This window comes from Platalea leucorodia, assembly GCF_965183815.1.
Source record: "Platalea leucorodia genome assembly, chromosome: 4".
In the NCBI taxonomy this organism is placed as follows: Eukaryota; Metazoa; Chordata; class Aves; order Pelecaniformes; family Threskiornithidae; genus Platalea; species Platalea leucorodia.
The window spans coordinates 66954564-66978280 of NC_138826.1; the positions used below are offsets into that span (position 1 = coordinate 66954564).

General features: G+C 36.4%; 1 protein-coding gene across 1 annotated transcript in view; it reads right to left on the reverse strand.

Moving 5' to 3' along the window:
• Positions 1-6562: 6562 nt before the first annotated feature.
• Positions 6563-23717, reverse strand: part of SLC41A2 (solute carrier family 41 member 2) — a 48784-nt gene continuing 31629 nt past the window's right edge. The window contains exons 8-10 of the mRNA XM_082310596.1: positions 18829-18960; positions 17875-18023; positions 6563-7776 (exon numbers count right to left, since the gene is read on the reverse strand). Of these exons, the coding sequence (XP_082166722.1) occupies positions 7591-7776; positions 17875-18023; positions 18829-18960 (467 nt within the window). The 3' untranslated portion in view covers positions 6563-7590. The remainder of the gene's footprint in view (positions 7777-17874; positions 18024-18828; positions 18961-23717) is intronic.

Genomic DNA, 23717 nt, shown 5'->3' on the forward strand with positions numbered 1-23717 from the left:
GGAAAAGGGACTCCAGATTATCTAGGGGCTTTCAGAGGCTGCCTGTGCACCAGAGGCAGCTGCCCTCAGAGCATACAGAGGATGAACGGATCTCACCTAGTCCACAGGGCTGTAAGCCATATCCTCCTAAAAACAGGAGAAATGAAAAAAAAAAATCTCCTTCTCTTATGTGTGGCAGGAGATTTCTATTTAGGTATGAACAGGACTAAATGGATTACAAGACTTGGTCCTTATCTAGCAGGAGACTTGACCATGAACATATATGAGGGATATACACAACCATGACATGGTCGAGGTAGCAGGGTATCTGCAGGTATGCTGTGGCTCTGAAAAAAATCAGATAAGTAAAAATGAGCTTACACTGAACACCTCAGTTCCATAATATGCCAGAAAACTGGGTGCAATGTTGTTAGAGTTGAATGAGAATCAACAATCAGAAAGGTGAACAGTTATTAGTTTTGTCTCATGTATACATGTGAGAGGCTTCCTATGGTAATACGACATTTTTCTGTTTCTTGTAACGAGTGCTAAAAATGTTTAGATTTGTTTCTCTTAGTGCCAGTCTGAAAGCTATACATATTCCAGAGGTATGTATGCATTAATCAGTGCTGTAAGTGCAGCTTCTGTATCTATTAAATATTTATGTAATGCAATAATCTCAAGTCAGAAGGACTTTGAAATATTTACAGGTCTTAATAAATGTTTAAAATGCAATTTTTGTAGCAAACGGCAGAACTGGACTTCCTTTGAACTGATGGACATTTCTGCGTCTTCCTAATAAAACATGAAAATACGGAGAACATGGATTGCAGAGGTATCTGCAAGTTCCCATCCCATATGAAGTCAAGAAGGTAAAGGAGAACCTAAGCAGATGGTTGAGACATCTTGCACAGGGCAGAGCGATGGCCCATGGAGCAGAGAAGGGGTAGCTCAGTAAATACCTTTGGATGGGTCAGAGGAACTGTTGCATGGATCATTTTTCTTTCCCAATTTTCAGCCAAATCTTACTATGTACCAGCAACACGCTGGGTGTCTCGGTGATGGCTCTTCCAGCTATAGAGCTGTCTGAGGTGAAGAACCCCGCACAGCCAGTACTGCGTACTCAGCACAGTGCCAGTCCTATATAGTGCCATATTCTGTTTAATGCCAAGACTGTATAGGCAGGCTTTGCTCAAAGCAAGGCATTTAGTTCTCTCTAAGGGGCGAGCGTAGTCATAGCTCATGTCAGTCTCATGCACAGAGCACATAACCAGACACGGTGTCTCACAGAGCCAGGTTTCATGCTCTTTGGCACGGTAACCTTACAGTGCTTTAAAAAAATCTTTAAAAAAATGAATTGGCTTTCTAATGTGGGAATAGAGCAAAGGCCAGCTGGAATGAAACCTAGGAATGAGCTTGTCTTTTTCTATCTGAATTTGCAGCATTTTAGATCTTTCATTTTGCACAAATGACATGCAGGTTTTGTAAGGTTTTGGGTTTTTTGTTTTTTTTTTTCAAAGGCCTTAATGTCTTCTGTTACAGAGGGGGACGACAGTTTCCATACATGTGTGATGATAGACTTACATTACATTACTTAGTGGCCTTAATGGACTGGCTCCAAAGAAGCAGCAATGGCGTTCTCAAAGCATTAAGATGAAATGAATGAAACAGAGAGGAGTGATCAGCCAGTCTTCATGTATTAGATAAATACAGAGCTTGCTTACATCTCCAAATCATCTACACTTTTGTCCACAAATTCAGATCATCTTGGTACCTGAGCTGATCTCAGTTACCTAATGTGGTCAAGCTTAACGAGCTAACTTCTATTTTGGAAACACTCCAAACTCCGGAAACACTCCAAACTCCAGAAACACTCTTCTATTTTAAGTGAAAGCTACCATTCATCTCCCTAGAACTAGAATTAATCAGACATGTCTACATTTTCCTATGTAATGGGTAAAAATTGGTTCAGTCTCCAAAACAATTGAGATGAAGCATGTTCTAATGTTACTCCAGAATCTTGGATAGTATAAAAGAATAAAATAATTGGTTGTGTCAGCACAGGAAAAAACACCTGATTCAAAAACAAACAGGAAAAAAAAGGGCTTTGGATGATCTAAAGCCAACCGTAGTATGAAGATTCATAGGAAAGTAGTGGACGATTGCTTCCCAAGTATAAAACAAGTGTTATTGCTCGTAATTTTTGGAAAACCATTTAGAATGTCAATTTTATTAAAAGGTTGTTCTACTGTAGACAGGACACGGCAACAACTTCATTAATCAAAACCAGGAGATGACAGAAAAAAATTAGTAAACAGACAAAATCCTTTTTAGATCCTGTTCATAGTAAAACTTAGAATGTAAATCTGAGAACTTAGAGACATTAAATCTCGAGGAACTATTCAGAAGTCAATTATTCCCAAAGATGTCTACCATATAATTCATTCAGGACCCTATTTCACTTGCAAAAAGCAGATCTAACATTATTCAAGGAAAGCACTTCCTTGACCTCTCAAGACTTTTAGCAACTCTTGAAGAGGAAACAATCTCCCAAAAGAGCAAGCTGAAGAATGCTAAGTAAAGGAAGAAGAAAATTTCAAGTATAGTTTGACTGGAGAAATAAAAGCATAAATAGAGCATATGATGAACTATCCTGCATATTAAACAAACAACTAGCAGGACCTGAAATCAAATTAAATTCTTAGCCGCAGAGAAAGTAAAGCCCATCCAGCCCTGCCAACGCTGAATGACTAAGGGGTACCCTGCTGCTCTTGGGTACCCACCCAGAGTATGGCAATCTGGTATACTTACTAAACATGTTCGTTCTTAGCTTTAATCGTGAATTATTCATGTTTTGTTAATACTAGATTCCCTAGAGTATCCATGCACAGCATGCATGATGATCAAATTTTCATTGAGTTTAACAGAAAGACTTTCCTTTATCAGAACGAGGCCTTAATGACAAAACATGCTTCTTTACTAGTTCTTCCTCCCCATTTTTATATAGAGAAAGCTGATTTTTTAACTTTGAGTATGTATGGTAAAATGATAATCCAAAAGATAACTGTACAACAGACTGACTTGATTAGGAATGGATTAGAGAACACAATTAAAACAATGTATTGTATCACAGAAAACCTAGTCAAAAAGAAAACAAAAAATCCTACTAAGAAACTTCACATTGCTAACAGTACCTTCGGTACTGTTTTCAAACATCGTTTTACTCTTTTTAACGCAGGTTATAATTCAATTACCATATTCTATTGCCATTTTCTGCACCTCTAAAGAAACGATCTCCTTTGCAATAGCAATTTTACTATTATAATAATAATAAGGAATTTCAAACACTTCACAGAATGCTTATACTACTGTTTCCCGATGTGTGAATTCTGGGTTATTCTTGGACTTAAGAGAGCTTTTCATGATGCTCAGAACTGAAGTGAAATAGCAAATCCATTAAAAAGATGATAGGTCTTATTTTGAGTCCTGATTCTGCAAACTATTCTGCATTTATAAAGCCTTAATCCTCATGCTGTTTTAATCTTTGTATAAGAAAAGTCTAATTTAGTTGGCACATTGTAAAAAGAAGTGAAATTAATTTGCTGCTCGCCAGTTTCTCATCAGCATTCTAAAAGCCCCAATGGAATTAATATATTAAACAAGGTAGTGGAAGAGGATATTGCAAATTTAAACATCACAGATTAAGGCAAGATGTACAGTGATGCTATAAAACTCAAAATATCCATCTAAATACGTTAAAAGAAGAATACTCCCCTATATCAAACAGCATAATAAAGCTGTGCAACCATCCTGGCTATATAATTACTCTAAAAATAAGCTGGAGTCATTCAGTAACTCACTAAAATGCAAAGATCATTTCAAAGCATTACACAGAAAAAGAAAATAAAACACCTATGTTATGAAATGCTTCTGACTCTGAATTTTAAAGCTGCATTTAGTTGTAGTTTAACAAATGAAATTGTCCCCTTTCATGCATGCTGGTAGGACCATTGAGATGGTCACAGAACCCTTCAGAATGGCAAACGATACACATTTCAAATAACCTGCCCCTACTTCTAGGTACCTCTATCTACCTTAGAGAAATTTCTGAAGTAGAGAAAAAAAGAGTAGACAGTCAGTATGGCCAAGCAAGAGGACTCCAACTGTTACCCAGCATCACTCATAAAGGCAAAGGAACTGGAGCTTCTGGCTGGTCTAGCTCATCAGGAGAATGAAAACGGTACAAGAAGTTGCAGGAGGAGCTTTAAGATGACCTGCAGCTCAAATGAGGTGAATGAGCTGACATGAGCAAGAGTCAAATAAAAAAATGCTACATGCTGACACAAAAGCAAATAGATGTGAATCAGCCATAGACCTAATTAGGCTAGAAATTATAAAGGAAGATACGTAAGAATCTTCTAGCAGGTGGAGGGGAGGAAAACACTTTATGAGTTTTAATACAGAAAGTGATCATTTTATCTGCAAGATTATAAAATATAGATGCTTTGATAACAAGAGACAAACATCTCAGGATGTCCCTTTCAATTGTATGCTTTGAGCAGTACAAAAAGCAAACAATTTGTCTCTAATAGAACTTTTGGTAACATTTCTTACAGACACATACATGAGGTTATTGACTATGACTGGGATACATTTAAAAAATCAAGTTGAATACTGTGGAGAGGTTGACTTGACTAGAGTTAAAACTGGTTTAGGGAGTACAGCTTTTGAGCAGATGACAGATTCTCTGGTGTCCAAGAATTCTTCCACGCCTTCCCCCATATTATCTTCATGTAGCGGAATAAAATTGCGCCCGAAACCTGGTGGTAAGAGCTTTTTACCTTCCTAACAATAGGTAGCAGAGTTAGCAAACCCCATAACTATTTTAAAATGCCCCTTCCACATAGGAATCAAACCCCTTTCCACATCATAGATTATTTACTCCTTGCTCTTCCAGATGTCAAGGTTTTCTCTGCTTTATCAATGTCATACTTCTTTCCCCACTCAAACTCCTCTTCAACCATGTCTTACCGAGAGCATTCATTTTTTTCTCACTTCCACCGTTCCCCGAAGTATCTCTTTTTCCACCTCTTCCCCAACTCCTTTCAACACGAGTTATATTTTTCTTCCCTTCCTGAAAAACAAGTTTGGCTGTGCCTTTTTATTCTTTTCTCCAAATAACTTCCTTCTGTTTGCTCCTGCCTCTCATAATGAATGCTGTGTGAAAGTTTGCACCTCTTTCTTTCCCACAATATGGATTTCGCTTTCTCAACCATGCAATGAACTTTCCTCCTCTTGAAGCACCAATTTTTCCCATTACACTTTTCCATCACTTATTTTTTCCATGCCCAGGTTATTCCAGTCTGTCAACATATTTCCCCTTTTCAAATTTTACTGAATTTTCCCATTTAACATTTCTTCCCCAGTTCTGCAATCTAAACACTCACCCATTTGTCAGCAGACTGTACCAACAGTTGTTGCTTATTTACTGGGAAAATATTTAACACACTAAAGATACTGCCATGGCTAAATACTACAACGCCCTCACACATCAGATAAGCACAGATCACAAGTATCTCAAGAAATTTTAATTTTTAAGAATCTTGCAATTCATTTAAAAACAACCTTAAAATCCAGTAACTCTAATGAGAAAAATGCTTGAAATGGCAGCTTAGTTGATTCAGATGGCAATTCTATCAGAATAAAAAATTTGCATCTACATTTGTACCAAAAATAAATAAGCATTATTGAAAAAAAGAATTAAAAATGAGTTACATCTAGTCCATTTTAAACAATTTAATAGGAGTATTTCCTGCAATGCTAGATACAAGAAACTGTTTTAAATAACATTAATACAAACTAAGAAAAGTTAGAGAACCTGAAGTTCGAAAGATTTCATCTTTCTCTCACATAATAAAAGACAAAATACATATGATTCATTCAAACAACTCTATTACCGTAACTGTAAGAAAAAGCTTAAATAAAAGTGTTTAAATGAGGGAGCTAAAAGTCAGGCATCTAAATCCATGTGTAGGCACTGAATAGCTGGTTTAATTTTCAGAATTGCAAACACTTTCAACTTCCACAGAGTTTTAGGTGATCGACACCTATAGAATTCCCATTAACACTTATCCACATAATTAATTCAATTCATCTGAGTAAGTCCATCAAATTAAAATGGAAGATTTATATGCATAAATCACATGACTAACGTTTACAGGATTACAACATATGCTGATATACGGATTTAGTTGTCTAAGTCTCAAAATTTAAAACTTTCAATCACAACATTTAAAATATGAGTTGTTTATTTAATTTTGCATCTAGGATGTATGTTATAGTCTTTAAAAACATATGCTGTGGGGAACTCCCACTACATTTTAAAACAGAGCAATTAGCACATTTTTTCAAAGTGGCAACCAGAGTCCTCATGCTCAATGTATTATTCGAAATATTGAGGTATACGAATAAGAGGAATCATTCAGAAGCAGTCATTTTCCTTATTGACCATATTACTTCCACAGTTTGAAAGCAGAAATCCTGTTAGCAGAGATTTCTCCTTAGAAATGGATGACATAGCTGGCTCTGAAATTTTAGAAGTTTATGTAACTTCCTAAGTGCTTAATAAGGAAACATAATCTTTTATAACCCAAGTTTTAATCAGGGATCGGTATTTACATTTGAATCAAAACCTCTAAATACTTCATTAAAATCAGGATACTGGCCATCACACCACCATTAATATCAGTTAGTTAAACACCTTTTCAGTTGCTAAATGAAAATACACTTTCCAACACAAGGAGTCTTAATCATTCATCCATTATTATTGATCAGGTCAGTGTCACATTTTCTGACTTTACTACGCTCTTGTTCTAATAAATCACAACAGCAAAATAATTAGGTTGCTCTTTTTAGCACAAAGAAAATGGGCTCAGTCCTGCAGACACTTTTCAAGTGTCTAATTTTATAAATGCCGATGGTCATATTAGTATACGTAAAATAAAACTTGTGACAAAATGTTTAGACCATCAGGGTTCAAATCACTGTAACAGTTATTATTGATATCAAGTCTGCAATGGTCAGAGAGCTACAGCACTGAAATTGCAAGATAATAACATATCAACTAAGCAGGTGATGTCTATGAAACTGAATTCATCTGAGGTCTACTAACCACTTCTGTGGTAAGATGAAAATATATACCCACTTTGTTCCTGGGAGGAAAAGACGAGGCAAGCCACTGACTAGGTCTTACCCTTTCTTCGTCACCACTGAATGAGCAATTAGAGATTGTTCTGGTTCGCAATACAGGTAAGGAACTGTTCTTTTAAAAGACTGGATCTTTTAAAAATTTAAAACTTGATAAAGGATTGATTGTGTCATTGTGTCTACTCAGATGTTTTCACCCACCTGTTTTCAGAGCAAAGGTCTCAAGTATCCTCCTAGTTCCATCTTACTTTTTACAAAACAAACCAAACTAAAATCATTAAGGCTGTTTTATATGTGTCAACTTGATTTACTTATACCAGATGGAATAATCACTTTGAGAACTTTCAAGTGGAATGATCGGTCTTGTCAATATTCCTGGAAAAGTCATTGCATCCATTGGAATAATTAGTCTCCGACATCGCCATCTCTGTCGCCTATGAGCCACAGAAAATGAAAACCTATAGCTAATAAGGCAGTTCCAAGCAGGTCTCCCAGTGCAGTAAGATAAGGGATAGAAAAACTGTCAGGATCTTTTCCTTTTTTCCAGAAGTGGTGTACCATCCAGTCAGCAATCCATAACAGAGTAAACACCTATGGAACATCAAACAACCAAAATCTGTATTACTGTCACTTAAGTTATATTGAAAGGAAGTCAACAGTCAACATTATTGTCTCCTCAGTACTTCGCACCATTGTATACAACTGCTTTTGAAAAATATAAATAATTAATATGAATTAATTTCAGACTAAAACTCCCCACAACTAGAGACAGGGACACTTAGCCAACTTCCCTCAGTCAATCACATGCACAGGTAGAAGGAACACACTGACTCATTGATAGCAGTCTTCACCCAGTCTACGCTTGAGGACTTCTGAAAATGGCAAGAAAAAGCAAAAACTCCAACCAAACGTGCACGTCTCACACAAGACATCATTCTGTACAGTGAGAGCATAAATGGGGCTTCGAGATCATTCAGAACCGACTGATGTGGCCCCAGATGAAAACACTCAACACAGGTGTGACTCTTGTTTCCACAGGTCTAGAACTGAGCTGAAAGCAGACGTGATATAAAGAATACCAGGTCAGATTAAGAACAGTTTCATCTGGATTGCATGAACTGCAAAAAATGGCCTAGAAGCTACTTTTATGCATGAAATACCAACTCCAGCCCTTCTGTAATAAGGCACTCCTGCAATATATGTTATAAAATTGTCACTCCAGGCTGAATTTGTCGCAAAGTCAAAGATTTCATTCCCAACTGTGAATGTCTGAACATTCGAGAGGTTTGATCTTAATACCAAAGGTATGCATAATCATTAATCCAATTTTAGAAAAGAATTCTTTTAATGTTGCACAGCTGTATGATAAGAGATTCCGGTTCAGTGGAATCATGTGGTGTGGCACGGCACGAGATGAAGGGAGAAAGGACCACTAACTGAGCTTCCATTTCTTGTCTCTTCTAAGGAGCTGCTTAAGATGAAATAAACACTATTTTATGTATCTTTAGTTAATCAGGTCTTTAGGAAGGGTAAACTTAAGACAGTTACTATCATAATTCATTTTTTAAAAGTCTACTATGTACATTTAAAGGAATATGCAGTATCAAAAGTAGTAAAAGGTACAAAATTCACATTTGATTTAGTAAATGATCAATCACTGATATCAAAAGCATATTTATTAATGTATGCACTCATTTACTGAAATACTGATAAGATGGTTGCAAGACATCTCTCCACAATACGAAATACAGTAAAATAAATGTCATATAAAGAATTGTGTTGAAAAAGTTTCTCAATTAATCTTTGCTTTGCAAAAAGATATGTTAAAATACAAGCCAGAATTTCAAATTAAAAAAAAGGGGGGGTGGGTGGGAGGAGTATTTGCTTAATGAAAAATGCATGGCTTATTTATATAAACATATCTTCTGAAAAGGGAACTGTGTAGTCTAAGCTAATTATGCAAGTTCTAGGTGTGCTGACTGGAATCCAAACAAATATATTTAAAACAGATGTTTTCTTTGGAAGACTATCAGATTCTTTGAGTCAGCTCCTTCTTCTAACAGAAACAAAGAGAGGCCTGTTTATAAAAGATACTGTACGTTAACATCTCCTGCAGGATGTACACAGGAGACTCTGTAGCGCCCCACATCAACAATAGTTATGTATGTTCCATTAGAAGATGAGAGCATTTGTTCCAAGAATAATTTATAATGCGTTTATGTGATGCAACCTATTAGACATAGCATACACAGTTCAATTTAAATGACAGTTCAATTTTTGGCTTTTAAAAATTATGACATGAAAACCTTTAATTTGTCTATATATTTTCCACCCTAAAATAACTGACTTTTAGACTATTGTGAAAAATGGGTAGTTTGGAAGTGAAGTTTTGTGAACCTTCTCATATTAACTTACAGGTGCATAACACAAATTATAACAAACCTGGCTTCTCTAAGTAATGGGTAAAAAGTTATAGTACATTATATTAAGTGATGCTTATGAAAGTATATGACAGCAGATGAGACATACTGCTTGCAGAATGAGACTGCAGTTCACCAGCTTGTATTTCAGTGAAGGAATAATGCTATCATCATGCATTTTCATGGCTGGAAACTCACTGTCGTTAAAGAATTATACAGATCAGTCTTTGGAAATGGTTACTGTGGTTTGGCCACAGCAGTTGGTGCTGCAAGATCAATGTGACTTAAATCTTTAATGACATTTAACTTCTTATCAATGTTAAAAGGGGATGATCAAAGTAATCAATCAACTGTTACTTTAAATAAGCAAAAGGCCTACTATGAGTTTGCTGCTGTTTGAAAGTAAGACAGTCCGTGAATTTAAAGCAATAAGAAAAGTCAGTCACAAAGATCCATCAGAGGTAAAAAGGAGAGGAAAAATCATACAAAAGACATTACAAGACTTGTTATTTTAAGTGGCACAACACATTTTCTGGGATTTATCAGTGACCTATACTTATTTCAGCAAAATCACGCAGATGGCATAGCAATACAAATACTGTGTACTTCTACTCTGCACTCATGCTATGAAGAAAGCCTTCATACTTCAAATTGAAGACCAGCTGGTTTTGAGGGAAAAAATAAAGGGATCAACATTACAGAAAAGCCTAATGAGATAGTACAAAAATGATCTGTTTAGCATGAAATGCTGTAGAAAAGTGATAAGAAAAGCTTGTAAATATATGCAGAACTGTTTGAGATGTGAGCTAGTATTTTTAAATAATTTAATATACAGAGGAAGAGAACAATGAAGTGTTTTTTGCAAAAAAGAGATGAGTAGTAGTAGAATTATGAAACAGAGTCCTAGGAATTCTTTCAGACTGAAGAATTAAATAACCCTGAGGTTTAAGAAAGGTAAAAAAATAACTAAATATCTATATACATATAAAGATCTGTCTAAGAAAAGGGAGACACTCTGCAGTCACTGATCAAGAAAAAAAGCCCAGAGCAAGGACTGCAAAAATACAGGCAACATTCCAGATCTTTTGATATTTTAAAAGGAAGATCATGCTAAGTTTTTACTCTTCTGGAAAAAATTACAATCAAAGTTGAGGAAAATGAAACTGAAGACATCATCAGTTTTAGACTAACAAAATATGAAATAAGCATCCCAATAATCACTGATATTTTCTATTTATAAATCTGTATTTGTAAAAAGACTTATCACTCACATTGTCAAAAAGGTCCTCAGAAGACAGAAGAAGCAGAAAATAGCAATAAGAATGAGAGGGAGGGAGGGAGCAAGGGAAGGAGAGAGCAAGAGTGAAGTCTTTATCAAACCCTAATGATGAAGAATCTGAAAATAAGGAGTGTAAGTACACGTACCATTTTGTACAACAACGGACAGAAATAGGGAGCAATTCTCGATATTGAACTTTCTGATTCAAATTATGAATATCAGATTGAAACTGAAATTGAATATGAATGCTTAAATAAGAGTGAGCCTCACTATTTAAAGCTCAAATCTTATGATTGCAAGACTAGAAATGGGAACATTATACACTACAAAGCAGTTTTTTCGTTTGTTATTGGGCACAAAATTTACTTTCATTCTTTGCAGGTCTTTAGATAGAAATAACAAATTTAGCTAAAGAGAAGTTATTTTTAGTCTTTTGCATGTAGTAAGGACCCTAAAAGCTATCTATGTTTTCTCATGTAATTAATGTGTCATGACTTCTGAAATGGGAAAAGAATGAAACTCTAGTATTTAAAATACAAATACGTAACTCCCTCCAAACATTCTTAATACTGTCTAAGCTTCCTATAACCTAATTGATATTTTGCAGGATGTATGTGTTTTTATTGTTTCTTTCATCTGGGATGACCGTATTTCATCAGTGAATGCATGTCAAATTCACAGTGATAAAAAGTATAACATTCAAATGCATAATATTTGTAAAGCGGATTTGAATCTTTCATGTTTATATTAGTTTATACATTAGTTGCTGTGATTAGTGAATCCCAACACCAAACTGGAAAGAGAAAGTTTAGGTTATATATTTGCATATGTTTTTTCACACAGGCATTATCAAAATTCTGCTATAAGTTTAATATGTAGAACCAAGACCTTTTATCAGTTTATTTAGCATACCCTAGAGGGACAGGATATCCTGCATGTTACCATTACTGCTGATTCACCTTAAACCGTTTCCATGTGAAGGTGCATTACAAAATAGTTTCATTCTGTTACTTTAGATAGGAAAAACAGATGCAAATAAGCTGTGGTAACCTCTTTTCAGATGTATTTTAATTCTGCTTTACTCTCAAACTTATATTAATTCAAAATTTACCTATAATGTAACCATGACAATATGTGGTAATTACAGCATAAGAACTCTTATAAATCTATGAAATTCAAAGGTAAGTTTATTTTTTTCAATTATGAGTGAAAAACCCCAGTTAAGGATCTCTAAAAACTACTGTGTCCTGACTCTGACATCATTCTCACCAGATTTATGGTTTAGGTCTTCTAGTGGTTTTGACCCTTCATTAAGTTAATTTTTAAATTACATATTACATTTCTCAGATTTTAAATGGCTTTTGATGTCTTCCTATGAAACTAAGTAGTAACTGTAAAGCACTCGTAATAGATCTACACTGAACTTACTTGCTGAATTTCCATTGTCTACAGCCAGAATTCTGTAGTTGGTGAACTCTCGGAGTAGGGTCTACATACATTTTTCAAAAGAAATTTTTCTCCACTGTCTTCTCAGGTAGCATATCTGGTGTGTATCAAGTCCATGGGAAAGAATTCACTATTTCCTCCAAACATACAGAGATTTCCTTCAATGTCTGGCTGCAAAGAAACCACTGAACAGCAACTTCTTTCTTGCTGTTGTTGTTCGTGTTGTAGCTAAGTGGTATTAGCTACACTATGGTATCGAAGTACCCAGACAGCATAAAATAAATTTATATAAGACTAAAACCTCATCTAAGTAAAAAAGAGGATACCATTTTAACTGAAGTTGTTTCTAAATCAATTTGATTACATTGACGTAATTTTGTGGGAACTTTTTTTTATTCCACAGTTTAAATCCAAATTCCTCAGACTGTCGTCTTGATTTCTTTGTAGCTTTGCCAGACGCTCTGATCTGACCAAGACAGTCCTAATTTCAGGCTGTTTGCCAGCTGTCTGAATGAGGAGTGCAGCCCAGACCATGGAGTGTTGAGGTACGCTCAAGGTGTGCTAGCTGTAGCACAACTCAGTGTGTCATGCTACATACATAAGCACTTCAAGCTCAGCCTTCTGGAGGCAAAAATGATATATCTCTGCTAATGACTTGGTAGGAGCCAGGCTTCTACCACAGACAGCAACATGCCTGGAAGTGAAAGAGCAGGTGATACCCACATTCAGATCCCATTGAATCTGGCAAGTCTGCTTCTCATGCTGCAATGAAAAAGCAGTGAACATGCAGAACTGTCCAGGTTTGAACCTTAGTTTCCATATTTCCTTGAATTATGTAGTCTCTTTAGCAGTTACATGCTCTACATTTCGGAAGTAACCTTTCCTATTAGAAAAAGCAGTATTTAAAATGCATCAATATTTTCTCTTTAAACACAACCTTCCTTATTTCTCTATGATGTACAGTATACCCCACGAGTTATCTTTCCACATTGAAGAGGCCCATACCACCATGAGAACCCTCACACTAGTGAGAAATCCAAGATGTTTTTGATGTGAGCAGGAAGTCATTATGAGCACTGTTGAATTCTTAAGTTTTCTATTGCCTCAAACAGCCTGAAGCACTGCAAAAGTTACTTCACAGCAGTATACATCTGACCTTCATTGGATAAGAAGGACTGCATTTTGGAATTACTTATTTGCTTGGTAATAGCTCTGGGAGTCTCCTATTGTTTGTTTATTCCCCGAGTCTTTAACGTAACTGTGTGCTCAGATTTGGTTAGGAGGTGTGAAAATTCCTCAGAGGGCATTTTACTGGCTCAGTGAGAACGTGAAGAACAGAGGCCGCCTTTGAGTGCTCAGAGCCCTGTGCCAGGACCGATGGCTTGGCAGTTCCAGTGCTGCTCTCATTCTACTGCAGGTTGACAAGACAGAGGATGAAACTTCGCTCAGTGCATAGCCTCATACAGTTAAAAAATACTTGTGCCTTTGTGAGGTATGAGAGGAGGACTGTTTTTCAATTAATATAGTCTTTGTTGGTCAAACGCCAGAATGTAACTGCATGTAGCATACTGGTATGTGCTTGTGTGTGACTTGGTTTTGTAAAATTTTCAAGAAAAGAGTATTCCTCTTAAACAGAGGCCACTCACCAAATCCAATACTCATTTAAAATCAATATACTGGTTTTCATTAATGCACATTGGCTTGCCCAGATACTGCACGCTGCATTATGTGAAGTACCCTACATACTTACAGGGTATACCCTCCTCATAAATATTGTTTTTTTCCTCTGGTGCTGCCATTCATAAACACAGAACAGACTCTTCACTACAGAGCTAGTTCAGACCTTTCGAACTCAAGCCTAAAAGTTCTAGTTGAATGCAGATTAATATGAATATTTGTGCAGTTTTCCCCACCTTTATGAAATATAATTGTGAAATCCTAGCCCCGCTAAAGTTAAAGGGAGTATAGCCTTAGATTTCAATAGAACCAATTTATAAATTTAATTGAAGAACTTTTCAAGAATATTTATTTATTTAAAGGACAGAAACAACGGTACTATTAAAGGTAGGAAAATTAAAGTAAAAGAAAATAAAACTGGGTTTTCTTAAGTCTAGAAACCCAGAACTGTTTTGTTCATAGAGAATCAGAGAGAAAGCAGATCATAATATTGGCGTATCTTAAATGCAATGATTTTTAGAAACAACTACATATTCAGTGAGACTGTACTTTGTTTTACTACACAGTGTATTTTTCATCAATAATAACTGAATCATACTATTTCTAATGTACATCATATTAATTACTTATTTCCCATAAATATTTCAATTAAATGACATGCTGGGGAGACAATATCTAAGAACAGGTAGGGAGAAGAGAGGAAAGAAGCTGGTAGACATGGGTGGTGAAAAAACAAAAATCAAAAAATGAAAGTATCAGAATTGGATGAAAATGAAATTAACTATCTGATTGGAACTTCAGCAATAGTGTATAGAGCTCGCAATGCAAATAAATTCTGTTCTGTCACTTTGGGAAGAAGACTATTGACGTTTACAGGCAACCTGAAAAAGTCTTGTTAAAATGCCAAACAGAATTCATATATATGTTACAAATTTACTGTAGAGGTAATGTGGAATAGCATAAACTGACAGAGGAAGAGAGAAATATAAAAGTCATAATTAAAGTTTTTGTGTTAACATTTCCTTGATTTTTTTCAGCTTACTATAATATTCCAGTTCTACTTTTGTCATTTCCCTATCCCCTTCCTCTCCATTTTAAACAAACACAAAGCTGGACAATCAGAAATAATAAACAGGTCTTGAAGTTAATTAACAATCTATTTCAGTCCACTGTAAATGTGTCATTAAATAATTTAACATCTTACAATAGTCACTTGAATTTTAAAGATAGAAAATTCACTTTGTTGCTGCTGTTTTTTAATTTAGCATTAATTTTTTAACATAGTGGAAAAAATATGAACAGGTGGTATATTGCCATAATTATTATTAACTAACTCTTACCTTCGGGAATCACTATGTTCTATTAAATTACCATCTACTACCTCAAACACAATTTTTGACATCATTTTCATATGCCTTCCACGCAAAGTGAAAATAAATGTGAAGTCCAATATATTATAAAAAAGGCCTAGAATGCAGATCTCTCATTGCTCAAAAGACTGTGAATGGATTTGTTTTGTTGATAATTTCAAAATTACAATAATTAGCTGTGAGGTTTTTCAGAATTGGAAAAGCTCTCATTGGGAGGACGAAAATATAAATGAATTCTGGAAAAATGAGATCAGTAGATGTTGGCTTATGCCAAAAGAAATGGCAACTTGAAAACTGTTCTTTACTATATCCAGGTGCACAGATGATGTCACTGAAAAAGGGAAGAGGAATGAGTACAAATACTTAAGTGTTTTGCTTGAGAAAGGAGAAACTTAAAAGCAAACAATTGCAGTAGGGAAGTGCTTCAGACCAACAGGTAAATAAAATATGTTCAACATTTAAGGGTTAAAGCAAGAATCATCTCTCTGAAAATTTTCAATCTGCTCTATAGGTACACAAAACTACAATAATCACTACTAGAAAAATGCCAGAATAATTAAAATGGGGAAAAGAATCTATTAAATATTTTCAGAAAGTTTTAAAAAACATGGGGTTCCAAATTGTAACTCTGTCAAGACCCATGAGAAGTTATAGTGTGCAATACTGTTACTCAGTATCAAAGTAAATACAACCCAAACTGCCTGTTATGGCTAAAGACAGAAGATAAAGAGGAAAAAATCATCTATAAAAGGGAGCAAGGGAAAAAAAAAAAAAGCTACATGTCTTCTTTATAGGTGAAAAATCAAGAGAATCAGGTGTGGCCTTCTGGACTACAATGGAGATGCACGACTGCAAAACTGAATACTCTAATCAGACCTTGAATTTATAAAAATCAACTTTACACGTGTATATGTGCCAACGCTGGGTCTGAATTAGTGTGATCTGAAAGCCCTGCCCTAATGCCTTAACTTGGTTTTCAGTTGAACTGCATTTCTCACGTCTTACCCTATCCGTTGCTGCTGAAGAAAAGGTTTGAATCCCTAAACATATTATGATTGCAGTTCTGTGAGCAGGAGGACTGTATGGATTTCATATGGATTTATGAATTCAGGCTGATTCCCATGTGTAATCTCTGACGTCTAATAATGGCTGAAATCACACTGCAGTCTTACCTTCAGCAGAGGCATTCACAGGGACTCTTTCTCCAACCTGTTTTTGTCAATCTTATAGAAACTTAGTATCATAGAGAGCCCAGACTTAGAAAAACTTGACTGAAATGGGCCAAAGGATTCAAAAGTTATTACAAAGGACAGCCAGACAGACAGAACAGACAGAGTGAAGGAATAGCATCATTTCCTCATAAAAACACATTATACAACAAGTGATAAGGCTGGAAACTAGGAATATTATGTAAGAGGAAAATGAAGAGTAATTTATAACTTTTAGTGTGGCATTCTCACTTGCAGAGGTTGGAATGTTACCAGTGATATTCTACCAAAAAAGTATAGAATTCTCATATGAAATTAAAATAGTAACAGTTTTCAAAACCTACCTTTATTGAAATAGCAGTGTGATAAACACAGAAAGACAATTCAGAACATTAAAAATGATAATTTTTATTAAGGCTTGACTGATGATAATGTTGTTCGTATTTTAAAACTGAATTGGTCACATTTTTTGAAGCAGTATGTGTACTTAACTTACGGGTATTTCAACTGTATTTTTATTGTGTAACATGAACAGTCAATTTTTGGTTTTAAGGTACAAGGAAATATTATAGTTACATGATAGTAACATTAAGTTTTAGCTGAAAATTGGCTGTGGATTTAATAAAAACATTTTGGTTTCTATTACTGATTTCTCTAAGTGAAATTATTTCACCTTAAGACATTGCTATTTCAAAAGGCATCTTTCAAGAACTGCCCTTGCTAGGTGTGAACAGGCCACTAGGTAAGACCAGCCAAAATAATGTAACAATGTTTGACAATTAATGCAATTGTACAGTGATTGCTGTCAGACTAATTGCAACTTTAATAAATATTAAGAATGCACCATGCAAGCCATAACAGGTACTGCATTTGACTATGTTAACTAAAACAGTAATGTGAACCACTTTAGGAGATTTCTTTGAGAGTTTTCCTTGATGGATTCATTATTCACAAATGCTACTTTTCCTTCTCTCCATCTCCCCTCTAGCTGATTAAAATGATGGGGGTTTTAGATGCAATGGTTCCAAGACGCATGTGAAAGAGAAAGCGCAAGATGCATGACTGGGAAATAACGCAGTCAAGTGTCTTCTGAAAAGCACTCGCAATACAGATACACCTGTGTAAGCTGTATACGTGTGGAGATAATTAGTTACTTCAAAATTGTGCTGAAAGCTTGATTAACCCATACCTTCTTGTACTATTCATGAGATTTCAGAAATCAGATAAAACATGATTTTGTTCAAGAACTTGATTTTATACAAGCATTTTCAAGTTGTACTTGTTCTTACCTGTAGCAGAGCTGCAAACAAATATACTGCTATAAAGATAGGAGTTAAGGAAGTGTGGCCACTTTTCATTAAGTGGATAGTGTACAAGAAAATCAGGTGTCCAGGAATCACCAAAAGAAGCAGAACTTGGGCTGATTTGTTATTTACACCTACAATAAAAAAATCCAAATTTCAGTTAAGCTCTTCAATTACTATATCAGATTTTTATTAATTTTAATATAAAATATTTTCCGAGGAAAGAGGACGTTTCGGACACCATATTCAAGGCATCCTCAAAAGTACCTTATATTTCTAAAAATTAATCCCACATTTACAATTTTCTCATCTGTTCCAATTAATTTCATAAATATGAAAGTGTAATACTTGCTGTTGACACATCACATTTCACCACAGTTACTATATTATTAGGAAAGGGGGCAATACAGGGGAGGAAGAAGCTGTGAAGCAAGAATCTAGAAAGAAAATGGCAAATGGGACATGGAAAGCACGGACTTGGCTTAGTAATAATGTATAATAATTTATATCTTATATAATAATTAATATCTTAGTAATAACTTAGATATAAACTTTGATCCTAACAGGAGACTGGTTTGAACTTCTGGAGTTAAATGACAAAGGTTAGCAGCAGGTAAACAAGCCAAGGAAAGATGAAGGTTGAAATCCTTCTGAGTGGGTATCATCAGTGTCCTGCCTCATCAGTCCCCATCTTTGACCCTTGCCAGGGTTACACCTTTCTCTGTGTCCCTCTCTACGCATTGTCTCCTGCAGGGAGTTCCCTGTGATTCCCACAGGCAAACAGCTGCAGGCGAAGGAAACTGCCAAGCCTCTGCTGCCTTTGAATTGCATACAGGTTCTGGTTGGTGCTCTTTCTCACTGGGGGTACAGTCTGGCATAGAGGGGGAAAAAGAGGAGACATGAGACAGTAGTTTTAACAATTAACTGACTAATACGTACCTGTACCACAATAGGTTCTGCATGGATAATAGCAACCCTTGGCTTCTTCTGGCAGTTCTCCAGGAATGCTATGCAAATGGAGGTAGGTAGAAATTCTGCTAGCTTGAATAGCTACTAGATTACCACCAATACCTGAAATACAAAAGGGAACAACTGGTAAATTTTCAACTATTTTTTTCCTCTAGTAGGCAATATTTTTGCAAATTTACCAGCTTCCTCTATGTTTACCACAGTCTCCTACATACGAAAGTCAAAAAGAGAAACATCTTTAGAATGTATATTAGTTATAGACAGGCTAACACCAAGCACTAAAATAAGTCAAAAAACTTGGGCTACAGTTTGGTGTATCACTGGATATTCGGAATATCCACATTGGAAATTTGGATATTTGGAGATTGGTTTTAATTCATGGTAAGTGCAAAAGATTCCTCCAAAAGGTTCAATCTGATACTTTCTTATAGGTGAAGCTCCCTTGTATTGCTCCCTCTTCTTTGGAAATCCTTCTTGGAACAATAGGAGTACTACATAATTGTGCCACTGCTGGATTACCTTCCTAGGTCGGTATTGCTGGCAAGTATAAATAACGCAAAGCAGATGCACTCACTACCACAAGCATAAATGCAGATTTCACACACAGAATCACAGGGCTGGAAAAGACTTCAAGAGCTAATCTATCCATTCCCCTTTGGCACAGAACAGGATTAACTATAATCTTCTGCCATTCATAATTCAGGTTGAAAGGACAAGTGTCTGAATAACTGATTTTTAAAAGCATGATAGTGACGGAGATTCTACCTTCTCTGTGACAACTGTTGATACACTTCCCATTAGAAAAAAGATTTTTATGAAACGAACCACCCTACGATGCAAAGAGAAGTGGCTGGCATTGTTACAAGGCCACTGTCTACAATCTTTGAAAAGTCGTGGAGATCAGGGGATATCCCTGACGACTAGAAGGCGGCAAATGTCACACCCATCTTCAGCAAAGCATTTGACAGTTTCCCACAGCTTCCTCCCAGGCAAGTTACAGACTGGATGGGTAGTTTGTGAGATGAATAGGAAATTGGCTAACAGGTCCCACTCAGAGGGTGGTGATCAATGGTTTTTACTTGGCCTGGCAGGCTGTCACAAGTGGGATCCCCCAGGGACTGATACTGGGCCCCATACTGTTCAACATCTTCAAAAATGACCTGGATGATGGGATTGAAAGAACCCTCACCAAGTTTGCTGATGACACTAAACTGGGTGGTGAGGTGGACACATCAGAAGGGAGAGCTGTCTTATGGAGAGACCTGGACAGGCTGGAAGAGGAGGCTAGCAAGAACAGTATGAAGTTTAACAAAGACAAGTGCAAAGTCCTTCACCTGGGACAACATAACCAAAAAGCCCAGTACAGGCTAGGATCTGTGTGGCTGGGGAGCAGCCTTGCTGAAAGCGACCTGGGGGTCCTGGCAGATGAGATGAACATGAGTCAGCAGTGTGCGGCTGCAGCAACGAAGGCAAATCGGATCCTGGGCTGCATCCATCTCTACTTGCAGAGATAGAGACATGATCATCCCACTCTACTCAGTGCTTGTCAGGCTGCACGTGGAGTACTGTGTCCAATTCTGCTCCCCACAATTCAAGAAAAATGTGGACAGACTGGAGAAGGTCGAAAGGAGAGCCATGAAGATGATCAAAGGGCTGGAGAACCTGCCCTATAAGGAAAGACTGAAGGAGTTGGGTCTTTTCTCCCTGGAGAAGAGAGAGCTCAGGGGAGACCTCATCACAGTTTTCCAGTATTCAAAGGGCAGCTACAAAGAGGATGGAGGCTCTCTTTTCACAGGGAGACATGTGAAGAGGACAAGGGGCAATGGGTACAGGCTGCACCAAAAGAGGTTTCATCTCAATATAAGAAAGAAATTTTTTGCAGTGAGAACAATCATTCACTGGAACAACCACCCTAGGGACATGGTGGAATCCCCTTCACTGGAGGTTTTCAACATGTGGCTGGACAAGGTGCTGGATAATCTCATCTAGGCTCCCTTTCCCACAAAAAGTTGGACCAGATGATCTTTTGAGTTCCCTTCCAACCTAGGCTGTTCTATGAATTTTTACTTCAATGAATAGAAAACTAAACCAGCTTTTTACACCTACATTACAGAACACAGTGGAGCTAGCATAAAATTTTCCAATTGTTATTAGACTCTGGAGTTGCCTACTTGCATATCAAGCATATACTTTTTTCCCCCCCCCCAGATGCTTTACATAGCAATGGGCTGCTCTGAGAAGATATGATTAGGCAGAAGTAACACAGATCTTGTCGCTGCTTTGGAAGGAGAAAGTCCTTGTTTATTGTAGTTGAACTGATTTGTTTATCTGATGCTAGGGCTTTGTTTGGTTGCAGAACAAATATCTGTGGTCACCAGAAGACTCTATTTGCCAAATTTTTTTGGTGAGTATTGAGTGGTTAAGACAAAGACCTAATACTGAGAACTCAAAGATTTCCTGCCTCACTATTGCTTAAAGACAATTAACGGCAGAACCTAAGAAGGAAGTAGGACTTTTAAGCAAAAAGCTTCAAACACAAATCAGGAAATGAGATATTAGGAAAAAATCATGGAGTTGACAGAAAGGACTGTTTATCAAATTTACCTGCATCTTCCCAGTCAGAAGATATAGGGACAAAATATGAACTTCCAAAAGGTTGAGTCAATCTTCGCAAAGAAAATTAAAACAGTAGGGTTTTTTTTCAGACAAACTACAGAAATAGAAGTAAAATAAGGGATTTATATAAACTACAAAAGGGGTTTAAACAGATTTAAAAAAATCTCGAGTAGGGTCCAAAGTCTGTCTTTTGATTGAGAACAATAAGTTTGAGACTTATGACTAATTAGAATAAGGCATAGAAAGGGAGGCAGAAATAAAATTAAGGATCAATGAACTACATTTGGATGGGGATCAGATAATTTCTGTGACTGAATTATGAAAAAGCTGTTATGTAAAACTGCTTAATAAAGCTACAAAGCTGGGGATGGTGCCATATGACTAGAAAATATGAAACAGTTTCTGCTTAAATAAGAGGGGATAAAAGCAGTCTGGGTAATTACAAGCAGGCTAACAACTGCAGTAACTGATACATTCAAAACAATATTAAAAGAAAAAATTACTAAACTCTTGTCTCACTATCCCTATCTATTATAGCACTATGAGAAGAAATAAAAGATAGAAGTAAATAGGGCTGTTTTTCAAGGTATGCTTTGAGGTTTGTAGCAATGCTACCATAAACCATGTTGGTACAAAAAAAAACAGATTTCAAGTGTTTCCTAGGATGTATGCTATTTCCTCTTGTGACTGATAATTACCTGCTTCAACAAATTCAGACAATAAGAAATACGATAGATGATCTGGACCTCTTCCCCTAATTAATAAAAAAGGAAACTGAGTGAGAGAAATTAATTAAGGAAAATGGAAATTTGCCCATTTGAAATGGCAATAAAAAAACCTGTCTGGACAACAGAGACATAGACAAGTCTATGAAAGAAGGTATGAGATTGGTTGTCCATCCTTTGATAGGTAGCTATTAATAAAAAAATCTTTCAACTTTTATAACCATCGTTTAGAGCAAGTATGCCCCAAGCCCTACTGTGCATGTAGTTAAGAAAAATGAATTAAAATTAGTAATAGTGATTCTAAAACAAACTGGCCAGCCATGGGATGCTGGTAAAAAGGCGGCGGTATCTGCTCTGCAAAGGAAGCTGACACGTTAAGCAAAACAGCCAGTGTGGAGTATGATTTCAAGAGGTGTAACAGTCTCTTTTGTCTTTTAACTACAGCTAAGTTGAACATATACAATCTATTGTATCTAACTGGAAATGCAATACTCATATGTTAAAAAACATTATTTTAAATTTCATTTGGTCTGAGTCTCAATAATCTCATATCAGTGGTATATGGATATTTTTAAACTCACAGAAGACAGGCAGGTATACTGAAGTGTAAAAAGCTTCTAGAATCCATATATCCTGCTCAGTGTCAACCAGCCAACAATGTATGGTGATGGAGCAACAGTCACGCTGTCTTTTAGTTCTGTTCACCCATCTGCCAATTCTTCCTTCTAACTATTTTTGAACCTTTGGGCCAATTTCAACCACGTCTGACACAAGGATTCCTAGTATACTCTCCAAGTATGGCTGAACAAGCGAACAAAAAGGAACAGTGGCCAGGTAAATAAAGAGAAAGATTCAAACCTGTGCCTTCAGTGAGACAAAAGCAGTAATAAGAGCTGTATAGTTAATAGTATAAGCATGCCAGCTGGCCAGTCAACACCTAGCATGGAGCTAGGCATGATGCCTCTTGCTCAGCCAGTAGTTCAGCGACACAGAAGAGGAATGATGATGTTGTGGAAAGCAGAGGGAGAACGGAGAGAACGTTGTGAGCAGCCAGTATTGCAGGGACACGAGGCCATAGGGAAGGCTGGGGGCTGAAAGCGCTATCCGGTGCTCTAAAAACTCAGGATACAAATCAGCACGGAATCAGGTTTCATTATTCTGCTGGTCATAGAATGACTTGTATAAAGCTGTGCCTGCATTGAACGAATCACTTCAATATGTACAGAGATATTCAGTTTGTTTTGTAACAGCAGTTACTGTGCATGTGAAGTTATCTCAGCAGTATCAGATTAATCAGATCTCCGCAAGAAGAAGAAAACAGATAAACTGCGTAGGTTGGCAAGATGTCAATGCACAAAATTGATAGCTTCTCAGCATCTTCTGAATGCATAAAATGGTTGTGTGCTCAGTAGCTGCTCATATTGTGAAAATCTCTGCAGACATATATGAGGGCTGTTTCCATGAACATTTAAGTCAGAAAATTTTTTCCTTGAAAACAGTATTGCAGTCATCATAGCA